This window comes from Dipodomys ordii, unplaced genomic scaffold, assembly GCF_000151885.1.
Source record: "Dipodomys ordii isolate 6190 unplaced genomic scaffold, Dord_2.0 Scaffold13, whole genome shotgun sequence".
Classification (NCBI taxonomy): Eukaryota; Metazoa; Chordata; class Mammalia; order Rodentia; family Heteromyidae; genus Dipodomys; species Dipodomys ordii.
Genome location: NW_012267229.1, coordinates 13,276,410 through 13,296,267, shown reverse-complemented (window position 1 = coordinate 13,296,267; position 19,858 = coordinate 13,276,410). Strand labels below are relative to the sequence as shown.

General features: G+C 56.0%; 2 protein-coding genes across 2 annotated transcripts in view; both read left to right on the top strand.

Moving 5' to 3' along the window:
- Window positions 1–283, top strand: part of Dusp15 (dual specificity phosphatase 15) — an 11,395-nt gene extending 11,112 nt beyond the window's left edge. The window contains exon 7 of the mRNA XM_013010667.1: window positions 188–283. Coding sequence (XP_012866121.1) covers window positions 188–283 — 96 coding nt within the window. The remainder of the gene's footprint in view (window positions 1–187) is intronic.
- An 11,421-nt stretch (window positions 284–11,704) lies between these two features.
- Foxs1 (forkhead box S1) lies at window positions 11,705–12,888 on the top strand. Its single transcript, XM_013010816.1, has one exon. The coding sequence runs from the start codon at window positions 11,713–11,715 to the stop codon at window positions 12,697–12,699; it is 987 nt and encodes a 328-aa protein (XP_012866270.1). The 5' UTR covers window positions 11,705–11,712; the 3' UTR covers window positions 12,700–12,888.
- Window positions 12,889–19,858: the final 6,970 nt, after the last annotated feature.

The window sequence follows — 19,858 nt, the reverse complement described above, 5'->3', positions numbered from 1 at the left end:
CGCCCGCCCCGCTTGCGCGCGCCCCCTCCCGCCCCCTCTGTGCGTCTTGTCCGGGCCGGCCTGCTGCAGCCACCTGGTGCCTTAGTCCTCGGGCTGGGGGGAAGGGGTCCCGCGCGGGAGGGGCCGGGGGTGGGGACGCGGGGGTATTAAAGAGACTGAGAAGCTGCCTCTCCGTCTTTGTGCCCAGGTCAGGCCCCGAATCTGCGGGAGCCAGGCCGTGTTTACTACAACAGGGGGCCTACGTCCTCCGTCGGAGCTGAATTCTGGAAACAGGCTCTTCTAGCCACTCCCCTGACCCCCCCTCCTCAGAACCCCCTCCCCCTTCTCTCCTTCAACTCCCCTTAATGCACCAATCCTGGATTCCGCTGCTTGAGTTCACTTTGTCCTCAGGGAGGCTACTGGGGCTCCGAAAGGTCAGGCAGCTTGCCCAAGGACACACAGCTGGAGCAGGAACGCTGGGCAGAAACTGCATCCGTCTAGGTCTCATGACTCGCATGGGAACTTAGCCTGAGTCCCAAGACAGGCGTTGGGAAGCAGCGCCTTCTTCCCCACCGAAAGACCCCGGGAGGCTAGTGGGAATGGCCCTTGCCCAGGACAGCCACCGACGGATGGAGGAATGAAGTCATCAGAGCTGATTCTCCTAATCTGAAATTAACTGGAAGCAGAGAGGGGTGAGGAGGCCTGATCACTTGAATGGGTTTCTTCTTCTGCCTGAGTGCTGGGCTCAGGGTTGGTGCCGGGACTTGCATCCCAGTGGTGGGGGGAATGGGTAGGCAGAATAACCCTTCCCATCTCCTACTCCTGTTCACTCAACGAGCATCCACTGCTGGCTGAAGGGAAACCTCTGCCCCACCTAGCTGACACTGGTAGTGAAGATGGCAGATAAAGACAGCTAGGTCCTGGTGAGGGAGGGGACCACTGCACAGCTGGGGGGGGGGGTCCAGACCTAACAGTAAGTGAAAAAGCCCTGGGTTAGGGTGGAGTGTAAAGAGCAAGCTAACAGGGCTGCCCAGAGTGTGGGGGGCGCACACCCCAGGCTGCTTGTGGCAGCACCATCCACCCATTTTCAAGCACCTTCGCATCTCACATGCTGCCTTCCACTGTTTAACCCCAAGAAGCCATCATCTACGAGAGCAAAGAGAGCCCTGCGTCTAGTGCGTCAGGTCCTTCTGACACTACCTCCCCGTGCTGACTTAACAATCCACGGCTTATTTACTGAGGTGGCTGTGCCAGACATTTCATCTGCATCTCAGTTAATCCTCAAGCAACCTGCTAGTCGGTGTTGCTCTTTATCAGCTGAGACTAAGGCTGGTGTCAGGGTGGTCAGCTAGCAAGCAGTGGGGCTGGGGTGGGAACTGAGGCAGCCTGGTTGAAGACCCCTCTCCTCCCCTCCTCTTCCTGACTACCCTTTGAATATCTAAAAATTCAACCAACCTCAGATATAAAAAGGGGGGGCTGGGAAAGTGACTCAGTGGTAGAGCGCTTGCCTTGCATGCATGAGGCCCTGGGTTCAATTCCTCAGCACTACCTAAGCAGAAAAAAGCCGGAAGTGGCGCTGTGGCTCAAGTGGTAGAGTGCTAGCCTTGAGCTGAAGAGCTGAGGGACAGTGCCCAGGCCCAGAGTTCAGACCCCACAACTGGCCTCCCCCAAAAAAAACCTGCATCTGGGCCAGGCACCGGTGGCTCACGCCTGTAATCCTAGCAACTCAGGAGGCTGAGATCTGAGGATCATGGTTCAAAGCCAGCCAGAGTAGTAAAGTCCGAGAAACTCTTGTCTCCAGTTAACCACCAGAAAACCGCAAGTGGCACTGTGGCTCAAGTGGTAGTGCGCTAGCCTTGAGCTGAAGAGCTGAGGGACAGTGCCCAGGCCCACAGTTCAAGCCCTAAGACTGGGGAAAAAAATGCATTTGGCCAAGTGTGGTGGCTCACTCTAGTCATCCTAGCTACTCAGGAGGCTGACATTTGAGGATCACAGTCCAAAGCTAGCCTGGGTAGGAAAGTCTGTGAGATGATCTCCAATTAACCACCAGAAAACTAGAAGTGGTGCTGTGGCTCAAGTGGTAGAGGGCTAGCCTTGAGCAAAAGGAGCTCAGGGACAACACCCAGGCCTAGTGTCCAAGCCCCAGGTCTGGCAAAAAAAAAAAAGCATGTGTAACTGAATGTGTACAGATTTTTCTTGTCATTATGTCCTACATGGTATGAGGTAACAAGTATGAAGCATTTAGGTTGGCTTCACTACGATAGGTAAGTAGACATGGTTTAAAATCTGTGGAAGGATGTGCATCGGCTTGCAAATACCACCCCATTCTGTATAAGGATTTGGGTGTCCACAGATTTCAGAACTAGTACCTCATGGAGACCAAAGGAGGGCTGTGGTAACTCAGATGAAATGCTTTGCCCCTCAGTGTGACCCGGCAGGCCTATGTGAATCTGAGTGTGGACTCAGAAGGGTGAGAACCAGACACCTGCTGGCTACTAGCACATGGAGTGCGGATAGATGAAGAGCACAACGCCAACACCCCAACAGGTCCCGCCTCTTGCTCTGTGCCCTGCACCCAAATCTCTGCCCCCTGCAGGAGATTTTTTCTCCTGGAGCCCCAATTTCACCACGTACCCAAACAAGGGATAGAGGAGTCTGAATTCTCTTAGCATCTTCCATACCATAAATATCTGTTGACAATTTAATAAAAGATTCAAGCCTCACAGCCAGGCATGGGTGCAGATGCCTGTGATTCCAGCACTCAGGAAGTTGGTGGTGATAAGGAAAATCAAGAGTTCGAGGGCAGCTTTCGGTATATAGTAAGACCTTGTCTCAAAACCACATTTTCACACAAATTAGGGGCTCACAGATCTCACAAGAAGTCCATAAACTCCAGGTGTAGCAAACAGAAGGCAGTGGGGGCATTTTTAGAAGCTTCTGGGCTGTGGGGCACAGACACACACAGCTCTTACCCTTTTCCTTGGCTGTCTGGTCCAGTTGAGTGTGTCTGTTCCAGGGCTTTAACCTCGCTGAGCCCGTCTTTTTAACATTAGACTAGGCTATTAAACTACCTCGTGGGTGGTGGGCTCTGGCAGGAAGGGTTTAGCCTGTGCTGCCCCTCCGATGAGCCATAAAAGGGGACTTCCAATCTAGGAGTATAACCCTGCTGTTCCCCGACTGTGTCAGAACTCCATCAAAGTCGGCTCCTGAGCTGCCAGTCGCAATGTCAGACTGAGCCAGTGTGTCAGGGAGATCACAAGTGTGTGTTTGAGACTAGCCACTGCCTCTCAAATGTGACAGGAACACTTCCCTCCCGTTCCAGCCTGGAGTAAGTCAGGTCCTAAAGAGAGACCCAGCAGCCCGTGTGTGTGTGTGTGTGTGTTTGTGTGTGTGTGTGTGTGTGTGATCACCAGAGTCCAGGCAGCCTCTGTGTGTGTGTGTGTGTGTGAAGTGAGAGAATCACCAGAGTCCAGGAGTTCAAGACCAGCCTGGGCAACATCTTGAGACACCATGCAGACAAGCGCAGCAGTGGGGCGGGGTTCCCTCTCTGAATGCCGGCTGGGGTTCTCCTCGGGGCAGGCCGAGCCCCTTGGCCACTCAGGGTCTCAGTGGCGCCTCGGGGTCAGGGGCGGGCCTGGGCCCAGCTCAGCCTCTGCGCGGCAGGGATGCCGCGGGGGGGGGCGGGGGGAGGACAAATGGAAGGAAACCCGCGGCACTTTCGCTTTCGTCGCCGGTGGCCCCGCACCCCCTGGTCCGCCAGGGTCAGCCACCTTCCTCGGCGCCCTGCGGTCCTTGCTGCCAGGAGGACGGGAGGGTTCCCCTCCGGTGGGCACCGATGGTGGGAAGCGGGGTGCCGTGCGCCTCCGGACTGGCTGGTGGCCCGGATGGAGAGGGACGGCTGGCTGGGCTGCGCGGGGGAGAGGGGGGCCGACCCTCTTCCGCATCCCCTGGATGAGCCTTGCGGGGCTCCGGGGCGCTCTTCAGGGTAAGGCCCGGCGGGGGGGGTGCAGACCCCCTCCCCCAGCCCAGGAGAGCTCCGGATCAACCCAACCCTCAGACACAACCCCCTGAACCCCTCGCCTCCAGCGCCCCCGCGGGAGTCCTGCAACTCCCAGCCCCAAACTACAGGGGGGGACCTGTGCACCCCCAGCCCTTTTGGGGGGACCTCCTGCAGGGCTGGTCTCACCGTTCACTCTGGGCCTGGGCGCTGTCCCTCAGGTCTTCAGCTCAAGGCAAGCGCTCTACCACTTGAGCCACAGCGCCACTTCTGGTTTTCTAGTGGTTCATTGGAGATAGAGTCTCATGGACTTCCCTGCCTGGGCTGGCTTTGAACCATGATCCTCAGATCTCAGCTTCCTGAGTAGCTAGGATTACAGGATTACCCCACCCCAAACCCCCACGCCAGTCACCTCCAGCTCCCCCTTCTGTCACCTCTCTCCTTTCATAGCAAGAAGTAGCTGGGTCAGTGTTCTCTCCCCACAGGCTCCCCTCCCTCCCCAGCTCCCAGTTGGCTTCTGCCCCTCCTCTGATCCAGCCATGCAGCCCAGCCTTCACTTTGCCAGCTGCTGGGCTAGCCTGTACCTTACCGTCTCCCCTCCTCCCTAACACACTCAGTGGCCTCCCTCCTCCACCCCTCTCTTCCTCCTACCTCCCAGGCCCTGCCCTCCGGCCTCTGACATCACCCAGCCTTTATTCCCAGACCTCCTTCCTCAGTCTCCGTCTCCTCCTCTATGGCCCCCATCTAGAAGCCCCAAGCCTCTCCTCCCAGCCCTAAGCCTGCTGGTCTCACTGTCTGCCAGCCAGACACTGCTTCTTGGATTACCCCCACCCCCGTCCCTCAGCCAAAGCCACACTCACCAGTTCACCCCACATACTCCAGCAATCTCATTGCACCCCATTTCAGAGCCCTCCCCACCCCACCAGGCTCTTTCTGCACACGTTGAACTCATTTCCACAGTTCTCCTGGGAACAGCTACAGTAACCTCTCTGGGCTTCCTGCTTCTCGGGCCCTGGGCCGTTCCCTCAGTCCTCCAGAGGGTTCTTCCTAAATGCAACAAGGGTCTTAACACTCTTCTCCCCAGGGGCCTGGCCCTGGGGACAAAGTCCCAGCTCCTCAGCTGGTCCTCAGAGCACCAACAGGAGCTGTCTCCAACTCCCCCACCCCCACCCTCACCCTCTTATCTCTGGGCCCCTCCCTTCCCTCCCCAACTTTAGTTCTTTCACTTTCTAGATGCTCACCACTAGGGATTTTGTACATGCTGTTCCCTTGCCTACCACGGCCTCATCTCCACTTTCACTCAGCCACTGCGCCCAACGCTCCAGCCTAGCCGGAGAGAGCCAGCTCTGCTCACTCACTGAGTCAGTTCACTTCTCAGCAATTCTGGGCACAGTGCCTGGCACATAGTAGGTGCTCAATAAGTGTTGAACAGGTCCGTTCCCTTAAGATTTCCATGCTGTTGTCCAGAGGAAGAGAGTCTTTCCGGTGCTCCCACCTATCCCGTCATCCGCCATGGCGCACATGTGATCCCTTAGCTTCCGGAGGTGCTGGTGCCTCAGAGCCCATGGGATCAAGCTTAGCCTTCAACGATAGTTATCATCTGGCTCTAACTAGCTCGTTTTTTCTTAAGTCCTCCTCCTCTTTCCCCCAGCACGTACAGCTTGCAAACTCTTCTGTTCCCTATCACGTACTGGTCATCCCTAAGCCAAGTGTTACGTTGCCTTTGTGACCATTTCATGGACATGCAGAATGGCAGGGAACGCTTGCTTTCATAGTGCAGGGGATGGAACCCACAGCCTCATGCATCACAGTCCTGTGTTACCACTGAGCCACGCCCTAGTGTCCCATAAATAATTTGGTACACTACAGTCTGAGGTCAGACAAGGCCAGTCCCAGCTCTCATGCTGCAAACTAGTTTCACTAGTGCCACATTTGTGTGTGTGTGTGTGTGTGTGTGTGTGTGCTGGTCCTGAAGCTTGAACTCAGGACTTAGGTACTATCTCCTGAACTTTTTTTGCCCAAGCCTGGTGCTCTACCACCTGAGCCACAACTCTACTTTTGGCTCTTTTGGTGGTTAATTAGAGATAAGAGTCCCAGGGCTGGCTTTGAACCATGATCCTCAAACCTCAGACTTGATGAATAGCTAAGACTTCTGGTGTGAGCCCCTGGCAACTGACATCTTTGTGCTTTTCTTTGGTGATACCACTATTTAGAAAAATCCCCATGAGTGTTGCTGGGTGCTGTCTAGTTGTTCCTGATACACAAAGACTGTGGTGGTCTCGCACTGAAGATGTGTGCTAAAATACTTGGTTCAAGCATGCGGTGTAGGGCTAGGGGAAAGAGTTCAATGCTAACAAGTCACCATGCATACTCAATAATGTGTCCTTACACAAACCCCCATAAACAAGGTTATGAGCTGATGAATGTGATGTGAGCAGTGCTTGCAGGAACCTGGCCCTGTTTCCCTAGGAGCCGTGGCCATGTTCACACACTCAGTGTTTGTGGAGATGCGATGAATAATGAACAATGAGAATCAGCTATGCACACCCTCAGACACACAGACTCAGCACCAGCAAGCTCCTGCTTCTTACCATTCCTGAGCTGCACCCTGCCCTTCCACACTGCCAGGCTGTGCCCCTGCTGTTCCTCAGCCATGGAGGTCAGTCAACAAGTCAGAACTGAGCACCTCCCATGCCAGGGTGGTGCTGGGGACACAGTAGTAAACGAAACAAAGCTCCCTGTAGTTATGGTGAGAGCACACTCTACCAGTGCCCACCCTGCCTGCAAGTCACATGACCTTTAGTACCATAAATAAGTGCTGCAACAAATAGACTCTGACTGTGTACCTGGTGCTTATGTATCCCACCATACACACACACACGACATTCACAACAAAGAACAAACCTCAGAAGGACCTACTTAACGATCCCAACACAAGAACGTTTGATTCCTATGTTGCATAGTAGGTCTGGAGTTTCATTCAGCAGTTCAACCCCCTTAGCCCTAGAGCTAGCAAAACATCTCCTAATGCCTTCCCTTTTCTAACCCCGACCCAGCCATGCTATCCTGTCTTTCACTTACCAATCCTTTTCCTGTCTCAGGCCCTTTACACATGCCATTCTTCTTCCCTGGAACACCCCTCTCAGAGCTTTCTGTCAGACCCCCGCCTTCTTTCCATTCAGGCTTCAGTCCAATGTCACCTCCTCAGAGAAGCTTTTTCCAAACGCCCTTCAGATTCTTTATTCGTTTCACCCCTCTATCACAATTATTCTACTATGTGTCTTCTGGTATGTATTCTGGCAAAAAGGATGCGGCTTTTTTTTTGGCATGTTCTTACTTTGAACACATCCTATTATGGTGTAGAGTTCAGTACTCTCCCCACCCCCACAACCATGCTTTGGAGACATGTTGGTACTCTGTACATTTAACCTGTGGCTTTGAGGTACTGCAAAGGCTCTACAGTGGGCCTCCATTACACATACACCCATCCTCTTTATGGACATCCATTTGCTTCTGACTCCCAGCACCACAGCTAACTCTTCCCTCTGACTCCCCTACAAGCCCCTGTGGGGATTCATCTTGGAATTCAGGCTTCTGCGGCCAGATCTGTTCACACGCCTTAATTTAACTGGGCAGGCCAGAGTGCCCAGCTCACACCCACACCCACGTCCACCTCGCCAGCTCCTGACATGATCCAGATGGTTGCACTTGCCTGACAGGTGAGCTCACACCTGTGTGTTCATGTTTCCTCAACACTACGGCATTTAGCATCTCCTAAATACGTTCCTGGTCTTTGGGGGGCTGATCTGTTTCTTGCTGATTCACAGGAGTTCCTTACATGTTCAATTGAGTTCTTAGTCTCTTGATGGTTCCAAACATTGCCATTCCCGTTTTCTCTCTCTCTCTCTCTCTCTCTCGTCTTACAGTTTATATCTATTAAGTTTTGCTTCAAAGGCATCCTCTGTGTCTAGAAGGCTTTCTCCTATGTCATTATCTATTAACTTTATAGTGTTACATCTTATCAATCATTGTTGAGGTCCTGTGGCAATTGGCAGGTATTTCGTTTTACCGTTCTGCACATAGTACATTACCACCAGTGTTCCATATTTGTCACCTTATTTACTTGTTACTGTTTATCACAAGCCACCATTTGGCATATTCCTGATCAGTGACATCTATCTTGTTCCCTGTCCATCCTCCCCCGCCACCAGCCCTCTCTAGAAGACAGGAATTCAAGGAATATGGGATGGATGGAGAAGGGAAATGAAAGGGAGGGAGAGAAAAGATGACGAGGCAAGGCAATCCTTCATCCCTCCACACAGTGCGGGCTCCATCCAGGCCATTCCTCCCAACCCCCCCCCCACCTCCGGACCTGGGCTGGGTACAAAGGCAAACATCTGACCCCAGTGTCAGTGGCTCACGCCTGTAGTCCTAGCTACTCAGGAGATCTGAGGATTGTGCAGTTCAAAGCCAGCCCTGGCAGGAAAGTCCGTGAGACTCTTGTCTCCAATAAACCACCAGAAAACTAGAAAGGGCGCTGTGGCTCAAGTGGTAGAGAGCTAGCCTTGAGCTGAAGAGCTGAGGGACAGCTCCCAGGCCCAGAGTTCAAGCCCCATGACTGACCCAAAAAAGGCAAGTTTCTGGAGGGCACTGACAAAGAGGACCCTTCTTCCTGGAAGACCTGGCTCCAATGTGTGCTCCACAAGAGTGTGGACTTCGTGAGGTGTGCGAGTGCAGTCAGCCCTGCCAGGCCCATCAGCTCGTGTCTGGCCCTGCCTGCGGCCAGGTCCTGCACTGCACCGGTGACAGTGGCTGGAGCAACGGTGCACTCACTGAACTTGAACTCACGTTCAAGGACTGTCAGACCACCCAGTGTGTCTCCCCATGTGGAAAGGAGGAGGCTGATGACTCACACTAATAATCCTAGCAACTCAGGAGGCTGAGATTGGAGGGTCATAGTTCAAAGCCAGACCAGGCAGGAAAGTCTCTGAGGCTCTTTTCTCCAATTAACCACCAGAAAACTGGCTCAATATGGTAGAGTACTAGACTTGAGCAAAAGAGCTCGGGGACAGCACCCAGGCCATGAGTTCAAGCCCCATGACCAACAAGAAAGGAAAGAGGAAGGAAGGAAGGAAAGAAGGAGAGGAAGGGAGGGAGGAGAAGAAGGAAGAAAGGAAGGAAAGAGAAAAAGGAAGGAAGGGAGGAAGGAAGAAAGAAAGAAAGAAAGAAAGAAAGAAAGAAAGAAAGAAAGAAAGAAAGAAAGAAAGAAAGAAAGAAAAGTGAAGTGCTGGCAGCTCACACTGATAATCCTAGCTACCCCAGGGGGTCACCAACTCAACACCCCGGGTGGATGGTGTCCCCCAGCTTCTGACGCCTCCAAGGACTCAGCCCTAGCAGGCAGCTCCTGGCCCCACACCCACTAATGACAGCCTCCCAAGAAGAGCCAAGCCCCAGCCAAGCCCACCCTCACTGAACCGGTGGGCTGGAGATCAACCACCCATGTGCCCTCTCCACAGCAGGCACACACAGTCCTGGCATGCAAGAGCAGAGGAAGGACCTGGCAACCGGAAAGGGGCATCAGCTGGAAATTGAATTGGGCCTCTAGCTGCCCCCTCTCCGCCGGAAATTGGCAGAGGAACCATTAAATTGTATGCTGAGAGCCCATAATGCCAATAGTTGTTTATCCAGAGGTAGCCATTGAGTTCTATATAACATTTCCTTCACCAAAGCTGAGTTTACCAGTTAATTAGATCCCCAGGCTGTTTAAAGTCAAGCAAACCTTTAGCAATATGGCCTGGCTTCTCAAGGGCTCTGAATCTCCAGATCCTGTCTCTCACCTGTGCCACTAGTGTCTGTCTGTCTGTCTCTCTCTCATTTTTGGGGACCCATGAGTTCCCAGAGGAAAACCTGAGCATTCAATGCTAACCACTGAACACTAGCTCCTGCAGTCTTTGGATAACTTAAGCTGGCTCCCAGATACTTCTAGCTCCAGGTCAGAGGTCAAAGTGGAAGACCCTCTCTAAGCCCCACTATTGCTTGAAAAAAAATGTGTAGGGAACTCTGCAGAACTGGATCCCCCTGACTTGTGGGTAGAGTAACTTTTTTTCCCCTTTTCTGATTTCGGACTTTATGTCCAGGAATCCTCTTATAGATACCAACATGATAAATCTCCTTTTGTGCTGTGCTGTGCTGGCGCAGTGGTGCATGGTAAGAGCACACCCGTTCTACCTCTGAACTACAGCCTCAGCCAGGAAGCCACTTGCATGTGAGGGGGAAACGATGAACCCACCAAGGACAGAAGTCATTTGATTGCTGTTTTTCACATTCAGTGAACACCTACTCTGTTCCAAGCCTCTGTTCCAATGTCCAGTGCTGGAGACCAAGGACAGAGCAAAACTGCTCTCACTGCTCTCTTGAAGTTCCCAGTCTGTCTTCTGGCTGAGGTCCTATGACAGTCCCCCCTCCTGACTGGCAAAAGTTATAAAATCCTGCATTCAAACTCCAACTTTATCATTCACTAGCTGTGTAATCTCCAGCAAGTTACTTAACTTCTCTGAGCCTCATCTATTCAAAAGAAGCTATGAGGACTTCCAGAACAGGGTTGGTCCAAGAAGGAAATGTTACCCAGGAGGAGGTGCCCACTCACGCAGGAGTGGGCAGGCAGAGGGTGATACTGACCCATTCTTCAGAAGGCCTGTCAGCTGGCCCTCGGCCTGGGCCTGCAGCTAGGGGAGCCTCCGTGACAATCCACACCCATGTCAGGCTCCCCTAAAGTTCTGGCTTCTGTGTAAGGCAGCTTACACCCTCACAGTGCTCTGGACAGAAAAGACTTGTCAGTTCCATTTTAGAATGGGGACACAGACCAGGCCAGGGGCTTAGAAGCATCTCTGCCCTGATAGCTGTCCTCCCCACACCAGCCACTAGAGGGCGCCAGGGTGCAGCGGAACTGGGGAGTGCGGCCTCCTCACCGAGTGTCCAAACCCCATTTGGAAGGAAGGCTGGGAACAGAGTGGCACCCAAGACTCTGCACTGCTGGGAGGAAAGGAAATGGGAGGGGCGGGGGAAGGAGGGAGGTACTAGGGTCAAGACTGCAGAGGAGACTCCTGGGGATTTTCCCACTCTCTGGAGTCTCTGCTCAAATTCTGCCCTGTGGTCTCTGCCATCACATCAGCCTGCCCCCTCCCCCTGCCCCACTTTGGCTCCCTACCTGTGTCTCTCTGTGGCTCCTTCTGTCTGTCTGTAGATTGGTTCTTTGTCTCTCAATGATTCTCATTCTCCCAGTAATATGTCTCCCTCTTGCCTGTGTCTGCCCATTTGATGCCTCACCTTTGCCTCTTTAAGTCTGTCTCTTTCTCTTCCCTGTCTGTTTTCCTCTGCCTCTGCTTCTTTAGGTTTCTGATCCTAGCTGGCTTGGTTTCTCACTTAATTTCACATCCTGTCCCTCCCTGGCCACCACCACCCAGCCTGTGTGAGCTGAGGGGGTTCTCCGTCCTTCCCTCCCACCTCTGTGAGTGAGCTACTCACGGCTTCCCAGCCCTGGCCTCTCCTGCCCGCCCCTCTTGGGTCTTGCAGAGGGGGGGTGGGGGGGTGGGAGGGGGCAGTGAGGAGGAAGGGAGGGCAGCCTGGCCGGCCCACCCCTTTTTGCCTTTCCAGGCTGGGAGGCTGGGCCACTGGGCCTTTAACAGCCCAGGCAGGCTGTGCCGGCACGCCAACCCTGGATGCTGTGCCTGGCCACCATGGAGCAGCAGCCCCCCTCCGGGCCCCTGCCCCCCTCCGCTGAGCCCACCAAGCCCCCCTACAGCTACATAGCCCTGATCGCCATGGCCATCCAGAGCTCCCCGGGGCAGCGGGCCACGCTCAGTGGTATCTACCGCTACATCATGGGTCGCTTTGCTTTCTACCGCCACAACCGGCCCGGCTGGCAGAACAGCATCCGCCACAACCTGTCTCTCAACGAGTGCTTCGTCAAGGTGCCCCGCGATGACCGCAAGCCAGGCAAGGGCAGCTACTGGACTCTGGACCCCGACTGCCACGACATGTTCCAGCATGGTAGCTTCCTCCGCCGTCGCCGCCGCTTCACTCGGCGAGCAGGTGCCCAGAGCACCAAGGGCCCTGCCCGGGCAGCCTGTGGAGCCCTCAGAGCCACCAGCCAGGACCCCGGAGTCCCCAACGCCACGCCTGACAGACAGTGCCCTTTCTTGTCAGAGCTGCCAGACCCCAAAAGCCTAAGCTTTGGGGGTCCGGAAGGTGCCTTGCCAGCCAGCACGGGCCCAGCAAGCTCTGATGCCAGGCCTCGCCTACCCATGGAGCCCAAAGAGTTGTGCATGCCCAAGGCTACAGGCCCAGGCCAGGCCCCTGGGACCACTTCGGCCTCTCCATGCCCAGCCTTTAGTTTTCCCAGCGGCTTCTCGGAAGCTGAGGGTTTCAGCAAGACGCCGACGCCCATCCTGGCCCCCGAGGCAGGCGGCGGGAGTAGCTACCAGTGCCGGCTGCAGGCGCTGAATTTCTGCATGGGGGCCGACCCCGGCCTCGACCACCTCTTGGCTTCCACAGCCCCGGCACCAGCCACCCCTCCAGCTTCACTCCAGGCCCCACTACCCCTGCCAGCTGACCCCAAGGAACCATGGGGAACAGGGGGCTTTCCCGTCCAGGGAGGCCCTGGCTACCCGCTGGGGCTGCCCCCGTGCCTCTACCGGGCGCCAGGAATGTTCTTCTTCGAGTGAAGGAAGCCGCACCTCCACGGGGTCCCCCCCCACACAAGGCTGAGCCTGGCTTCGGGGGCTGGAGCACCCTGGAAGGACCCAGTCCTCCCAGACCAAGGCCAGCAGGACAGGAAGCCAAGACTGGAGCCGCGAACACTCAGCTAGGCCTTGGGGGCCTCCACACAGACTCGGGGTGAGGGGAAGCAGGGCTCTTTGGGATTCACTCTGTGGCTGTCAAGGCCAATAAAGGCAGTGTGGTGAAGAGGGTCAGCTTATTGGGTGGTTGGGGGCTGAGGGCCAGGATGCTGGATTGGGGGGGGGTGGCTTGTGACTGGTATTGGCGGGGGGGAACCTGGATGAAAATGTCTCACTTGAGATTCCTCCTGCTGGGGACTTTCTCAGGGAAAGTGGGAAATGAGGAGGGAGAAGGGAGGGGTGCAACCTGGGGAGAGACGAGGCAGGGTGGAGTTGGGGCTGGCTTGTAGCTCAGTGCCCCTTATCAAGAACCGTCATGCTGACGGCAGAACGGCCTCGCGTCTACCCCTGGCTTGTAGCTATCTCTCCTAGGTGGCCTGGAATATCAGCCCGTTCACAGGAATGGAAGCGGAGGCTCCCTAGCTAGCTCTGACTCCAGGTGGCAAATGAGGAAATGGTACCAGGTCTGTGTGGGTCTGACCTCAGCTGGAGAGAATGCAGGGTGGACAGCAGGCCGAGGCTCAGGGGAGAGCTCAGGATGTGAAATCCTGGAATGCCAGGAGCAAACGGGTCCCTTGTGCAGACAGGGACCCCATGGGAAAAGGCAGCACTGACCTGCCTCTTAGGATTTCCCACACGAACAGGGAGCTCTCCTGGGTCCCCCCACTTCTTGAGGGGTACTGAGGAAGGGGCAGGGGCAGAGATCGTGTCTGTGGCTTCCTAGGCATCCATCAGAGATTGAGTCCTGAGTGATGATCTTCTAGCCACCTGCTTTATATCAAAACAGGAGGATGGCATACTCATGGCACCCCTCAAATGAACAGAAAACCTGAAACCTCGCTGTCACCAGCCAACCCTCCCCCAGCCTTGGGGACACCAGAGGCATATTGTTTCCTCTTGGAGCCTCAGTTATCTGTCTGGACTGTGATATAAGGAGAAGGGACGGGGATGCTGGGCCCCCCCCCACTTTGATGTCTAGTATGGAGTCCTGGGGCCCTATGTCCCACAAGGTGACACCCAGGGGACTGGGAGCCCTCCGTGGGCAGGCAGCCCGGGTCCCTGCAGAGGCCTTGCCTGGGCAGCCGGCCACACTGCCCTCGCCTCTGGCCTCCCCTCCCTCCGCACGTCCCCTGGGGCTGGGGAGGAAGCGAGCCCGGCTGGACACGCTGCTCTGTCTGGTTCCCACAGACTCCAGAGCTGAGATGAGGGGGGGACCGAAGGAGCACCCGCTCCCTGCGGGTGGAAGGGCTGGGACGGCCCCCTCCCCACCATGCCTGCCACACCCTGCCTGGAAACCTGGGGAGGAGGGAGGGTCTGTCCACCTCAGGAAGCTGCTTCGTGGGTGGGCAGGAGGGGAGGCGGCCCTGCGTGAGCAAGGGGAGAGACGGAGGGCAGATACCCTGCATGGCTGTGTACCACGGGGTATGCTTGTGTGTGTGAGAGAGAGAGAGAGAGAGAGACAGACAGACAGACAGACAGACAGACAGGCAGGCAGGCAGTTGGAGGGGCTGCCTTCTCGACTGGCTGCTTTCTGGCTGGGAGTGTGGGAGGTCGGGAGGTACAGAGGTAGGGGAGCATCCTGCCTGCCCCCCACTCCCAAGGAGTCTCAGCCTGGGAGCTAGGAAGGGTGTTGTGGAGAATGCTAGGCCCATGTGGAAGGCCCAGTCACACCCAGGGACACAGCTCAGCTCTGGTCTACCCCTCTCTGCCACCCCCCAAAGATGTCTCCTCTGTCAAAAAAGTAGAGACATCACCTCCCCCCCGCCCCAATCAGCCCCACTCCCCAAGCACAGCCCAGGGCTGAGCTCCGGCCCTAGACTCCCCCTGTGAGCCTGGCTCAGTGCCCGCGTCTCTGGGCCTTGAGTTCACTCCCTCTGCCCAGCAGAGTGGGGTGGGCAGCCTGACTCTCTGGGTCTGAGTCCCAGGGGAGGGTCTGACCTGGCTGATGGCCCGGAGGAGGCCCCATGCCCGGAGGTTTAGACCCTGTGAGCTCACGCCGCCCTCTGCCCGCTGCCCAGCCGGAGACCCCACCCACAGGGCGTCCTCCCTCACATTCTTTCCATCACCCACAGACACCTCTGGCTCTGTGTGATCACACCACCACCACCCCCCCAACCTGGGGCGGCAAGGGCTCCTCACCTAGCCCTGCCCAAAGAGCATCTTGACATAGCTGGAGGCTGAGATCCGGGAAGGCGAGCAGTGTGCTCAGGGTCACACAGCAAGGGGGAAGCGGAGCTGTCTTCTCAGCCCACCCATGGGACCCCCCTTGCACAAAGCTACGGACAGGGACTGTGGCATTTGGCTCCGCTTCTAGGGTCCCCACCTGTAGGGGGTGCTCTGCCTCCAGACTGATCCCTGGTGCCCTGCCTCCTCTGCAGGCCAGAGCAGAAAAGGTATCGGTCCCTTGCCTTGTAGCCCAGGGCTCAAATCCTAACAGGGCAGAGTCAGTAGTTACGAATATTCCAAGCAGGGCAGTGGTGGTTTACACCTGTTATCCTAGCTGAGATCACAGTTCAAAGCCAGCTGGGGAAGGAAAATCCTTGAGACTCTTATCTCCAATTAACCACCAGAAGACTGGAAGTGGAGCTGTGGCTCAAACTGGTAAAGCACTAGCTTTGAACAAAAGAGCTCAGGGACAGTACCCAGACCTTGAATTCAAACCCCACAACGGGGGTGGGGTGGGGGTGGGGAATATTCCAGACTCCTTAATCACAGCAGCTCAGATTCTCAGAATACCAGTGTTGACAGCGCCTCCATGACCTCATGCCAGGTTCAGGAAACAGGGAGGCCGCCTTCCCTGCCAGAGAACTGCAGGGGCCTCTCCACCTGCTGGCCTCCGGTCTGAGGTCAAGTGGGGAGAGGACGCCCCCCGCCCAGGAGACCACCCCCGCCCAGCACTGGCCTTCCTCGGCCTCCTCCACCACTCTTATCTCAGACCCGCCTTCCGCCCACTGCTTCCTTCCCCCGCCATGGCATTCCACAGCCCCGGTTCCACGCCTTCCCACAGCCCAGACAGCGCTTTGGCCGGCAGAGACCCTCTCCCCCAGAGGCCCGGGCTGCCACAAGGATGAGGAAGCAGGGGGAGGTGGTGGCGGCCTGGCACGTCTGTCTGTCCGTCTCTTGGCCTGCTGGGAGTGCAAAAACCCAGGAATCCAGGCTTCAGCCAGAACCTCCCTTCTTTGCCCAGACTCCCATCACCACCCAGGCCCCGCTGCCAGAGGCCGGGCTGCACTCACATCCCAGCGCGGCCACTTCCTTGCTGGGTGACCTTGTGCAAGTAGCTTCCCATCTCTGTGCCCCTCGTGTGGACATTCCCAGTACTTACCCCATGGGGTGGCTGCGAGGATGACCGCTCGCAGAGCAAGTGGGGCGCATGGAAATCACAATGTGTTTGTTTGATGCAATACATATGCCTTTGGGTCCTGGGCTTGTCCCCTGCCCCCTCCTCCCTGTCCTGGTAATGGAAGGAGAGGACACAGAGGGAGGGTAGGCTGTTCCCTCGGCAAGGCCATGAACTCCCCTACTTCCTGGCTCTCTGAGCCTCGGTTTCCTCATCTGTAAAATGGAGATAAGGTCTCTGTCCTGGTCTGTAGGAAGTCCCATCCTGCATACTACAAGGGACAGTAGGATCAAGGGATGAAATTAGAACAACAACAAAAAAAAGACAACCCCGCCAGGCACCAGAGACTCGCCCTTGTCATCCTAGCTGCTCAGGAGGCTGAGATCTGAGGATCGTGGCTCAAAGCCAGCCCAGACAGAAAAGTCTGTGAGATTCTTATCTCCAACTAACCACCCAAAACCTAGAAGTGGAACTGTGGCTCAAAGTAGTAGAGCACTAGCCTTGGGCCTAAAGAGCTCAGGGATAGCACCTAGGCCCTGAGTTCAAGCCGCAGGACTGACAAAAAGCAAAAAGAAAACGAAAACCAGCCCCACTGGAGGGCCTGGAGGCCTGGGCCGGGCCTCTGGCTCCTTTCTCCACACAGGGGAAGAAACCGCATTCCCAGAGTGGAGCTTCAGAGGGGCTTAGTCCCCTATTCCTGTCTGCTGGTGACTGGGCATGACTCAGGGAGGCAGCTGGTGGGGCAGGAGGAAGTGGTCTTGAGGCTAAAAACAGGCCAGAGGCTCATTTAGTCACTTGGTCATCCCGGAAGACTAGAGCTGCCTCCTCCCAACCACAGTCTTCGGTGCCAAGCCTCAGGCTACCCTGCTCTCACTTGAGTACTTGAGAGAAAGGCCTGCCCTTCGGCGGCAGCCAGCTTCTGGCTCCCGTGTGATTCTTCTCCCCACCTCGGGGCCTTTGCACAAGCTCTTCACACTACCTAGAAATTCCTCTCCATCTCTGCCTGCGGAGCTCACGTCAAACACCATCACGCCTCCAGCAACCTCTACAGTGTTCTAGTCTCAGTTTCCACAGACCTGTTTCAATGCACCGTGACACGTGTGTGCACGCCTTCCATCCTGTGTCTCCACCTTAGTCTGAAAACTTCAGGGGGACAGGAACTGGGGTCTGTCTTGTTCTCTTCCTCCATTCCAACCCCTAGAGAGACCTCAGCGAGTCAATGTCTGCTGAGTGGAATCACAGCCACCCACTCACCGTTTACCATGGACGGAATCTCAAAGAACCCAGGGGCTCCTCTGGTTTTGAGCAACAGCCCGGCGGGAGTTTATGGGTAAGGGCCTGCGTGGTGTGGCTTCATCTGCCTCCTTCCCCCGTCCTCCCCTGGCCCTGAGCAGCCTTCGTGCCTCAGCCCGGATGCCTTCCAGCGGCACGGCAGCCGCGGGCTTCTCTCCTTCAGGTTCAGCCTCCTTTCAAACGTCCTCCTCTTCTCTGGCTGAGATTGATTGAGCCTCTGCGAGGATAAATAGGGAATCTGAACTGTGTTCTGTTCAACCTGGAGCCCAACGTCTGTTACGCACCTGTCTGCCTAAGAGGAGGCTGAGTTCTGTGCTTCCCTCTCCAACCTGGATCCTTACAGCCTCTCTCATGCAAATGGGGCTTGGCCCCCCCTGGTCTTGTGGCCTCCGATCTCTTTCTCTCTCACACATTTACTGACCTGCCTGACCTGGCTGTGGGGATCCAGTGACCGTGTGGATGTGACTGCATGCTTCCTTTGCTCAGAACCTTTCTATGGCTCCCTCTTGACCACCTTCCCAGACTTGATTTCTACTTTGCCGTCCCACACAAAGACCCCATTGTGTAGATGCTCCAATCAAGTGTATTCTGTCTGAGGGCGTGCCTCGGCCTACAACATCCTCAGTGCTGTCTGAGCCATCCTTCCCTGAGCTCCCCGTGGGTGCCACGCCCCCCACCCCATCCCCCAGAAGAGAATATTGCTCCCTGTCCCTTTCCCTCCCCATGGTTTCAAGAGTTTATATAGTCCCAGGGGCTGTGCGCTCCCTTAGTGTAGAAGTCATTACTTCCTGTCTGGCCTCCTGCTTGAGCCAGGCCCACCCGAGCGGATCAGGACCAACAGGCCTGAAGTCATTGGACTGTCTGCCTTGCCATCTGACTCTGCTGGCTGGGGGCCATTTCCTTGCCCATGTACTCTGCCTGCCTCAGTTTCCCCCTCCTGTGCTCTGCTGCTGGGGAAGCTACCCCCTCTAGTTGAGTGTATCCTGTCACCCTCCAGCATTCAGGAGGCTGAAGCAACAGGGTTGAGAGTTGGCCGGGTCGGGCTACAGAGCAAGACTGGGTCTCAAAGAAACGAAGGAGACAAGGCAAAGAAAAGAAAGTACCTGCTGAGTAAACACCACTCGTCTAAGAGATGGAAGGAGGGCGGGCCGGACACAGGCGCACGGGCGGGCGGCTCTCAGGGTCCAGTCCAGGCCTTTGGGGCACCTCCTTCAGGACCGCCCAGGCTGCCTTACAGCCTGTCACTGGCTGAATCTTTTCCCACCGCCGCCTTGTTGGGTCCAAGGTGGCCGGTGGAATTTGAGGCCACTCGACCCAGACAGGAAAAGGCAACGTCACCAGCCCTGGGCTAATCCAAACCAGATGTGGTCTCAGTGGCTTCCAGACCCATGGGGGTGCTCACTGTGGGCCCAGCCAAGGCTCAGAGGCAGGAAATGGGCTTGGAGGGGAACTCTGGGCTGGGACCAGCTGGGAGGAGAGGGTCCCACAGAGCGTCTTAACCCTTCTTGGCCCACGAGGATGACCAGGATCCTGTGGAGGGAGGGCTTGGGGCCCGGCATCTTGGAGGCCTACCATGCACCAGGGAAGACATGGGATGGACACTGGGGGACTGCGCCATGCCACAGGGAGGAGGCTCACAGCCTGGCGCCTGGGGACCGCAGGACCCTCGATTCAGAGCCCAGGTCCAGTCCTGGAGTGTGGCAATTCCAAACCAGCCATGGACTCCCCCCCCCCTCCGTCTGGGCTGCTCCTAGGGTGAAAAATCTTTCTCTGTGACAGCCAGGGATGGGAACTGTACTAAGAGCACTGGGGCTGGAGTCCAGGCCTCCAGAGAGGGCAGCTCTGCCCCAATGGCTGTGGCCCCAGCTTTGCCTGCAGTAAGAACGAAATCTCTCTTAAGACCCCATTGTCCCCATCTCTACGATCAAATCTATATTCTCTGCCTATAGAGACCAGGAGAGGCCCAAAAGAGAGACCTGACTACCTAAAGAGCTTTCCAAACCTGTGGTCCTAGCCGTGCAGGAGGCTGAGATCTAAGGATTGCAGTTCAAAGCCAGCCTGAGCAGGAAAATCTATATGATTCTTATGTGCAATTAACAACTAAAAGAGAGCAATAGAGGTATGGCTCAAGTGGTAGAGCTGAGTGAAAAAGCTAAGGGAGAGCACCCAGGCCCAGTTCTGGTGCATCCACGTGCATGTGCACACACACACACACACACACACACACACACACACACAAACTTTCCAAGATACGCTCTGGGAAGGAGAGCAAGACCAGCCCCGGTCCCATGGTTCTGGGTGGGCTTTGGCCCAGGACATGTTCATTTCCTGTGTGGCCTTGGGTAAGTCACG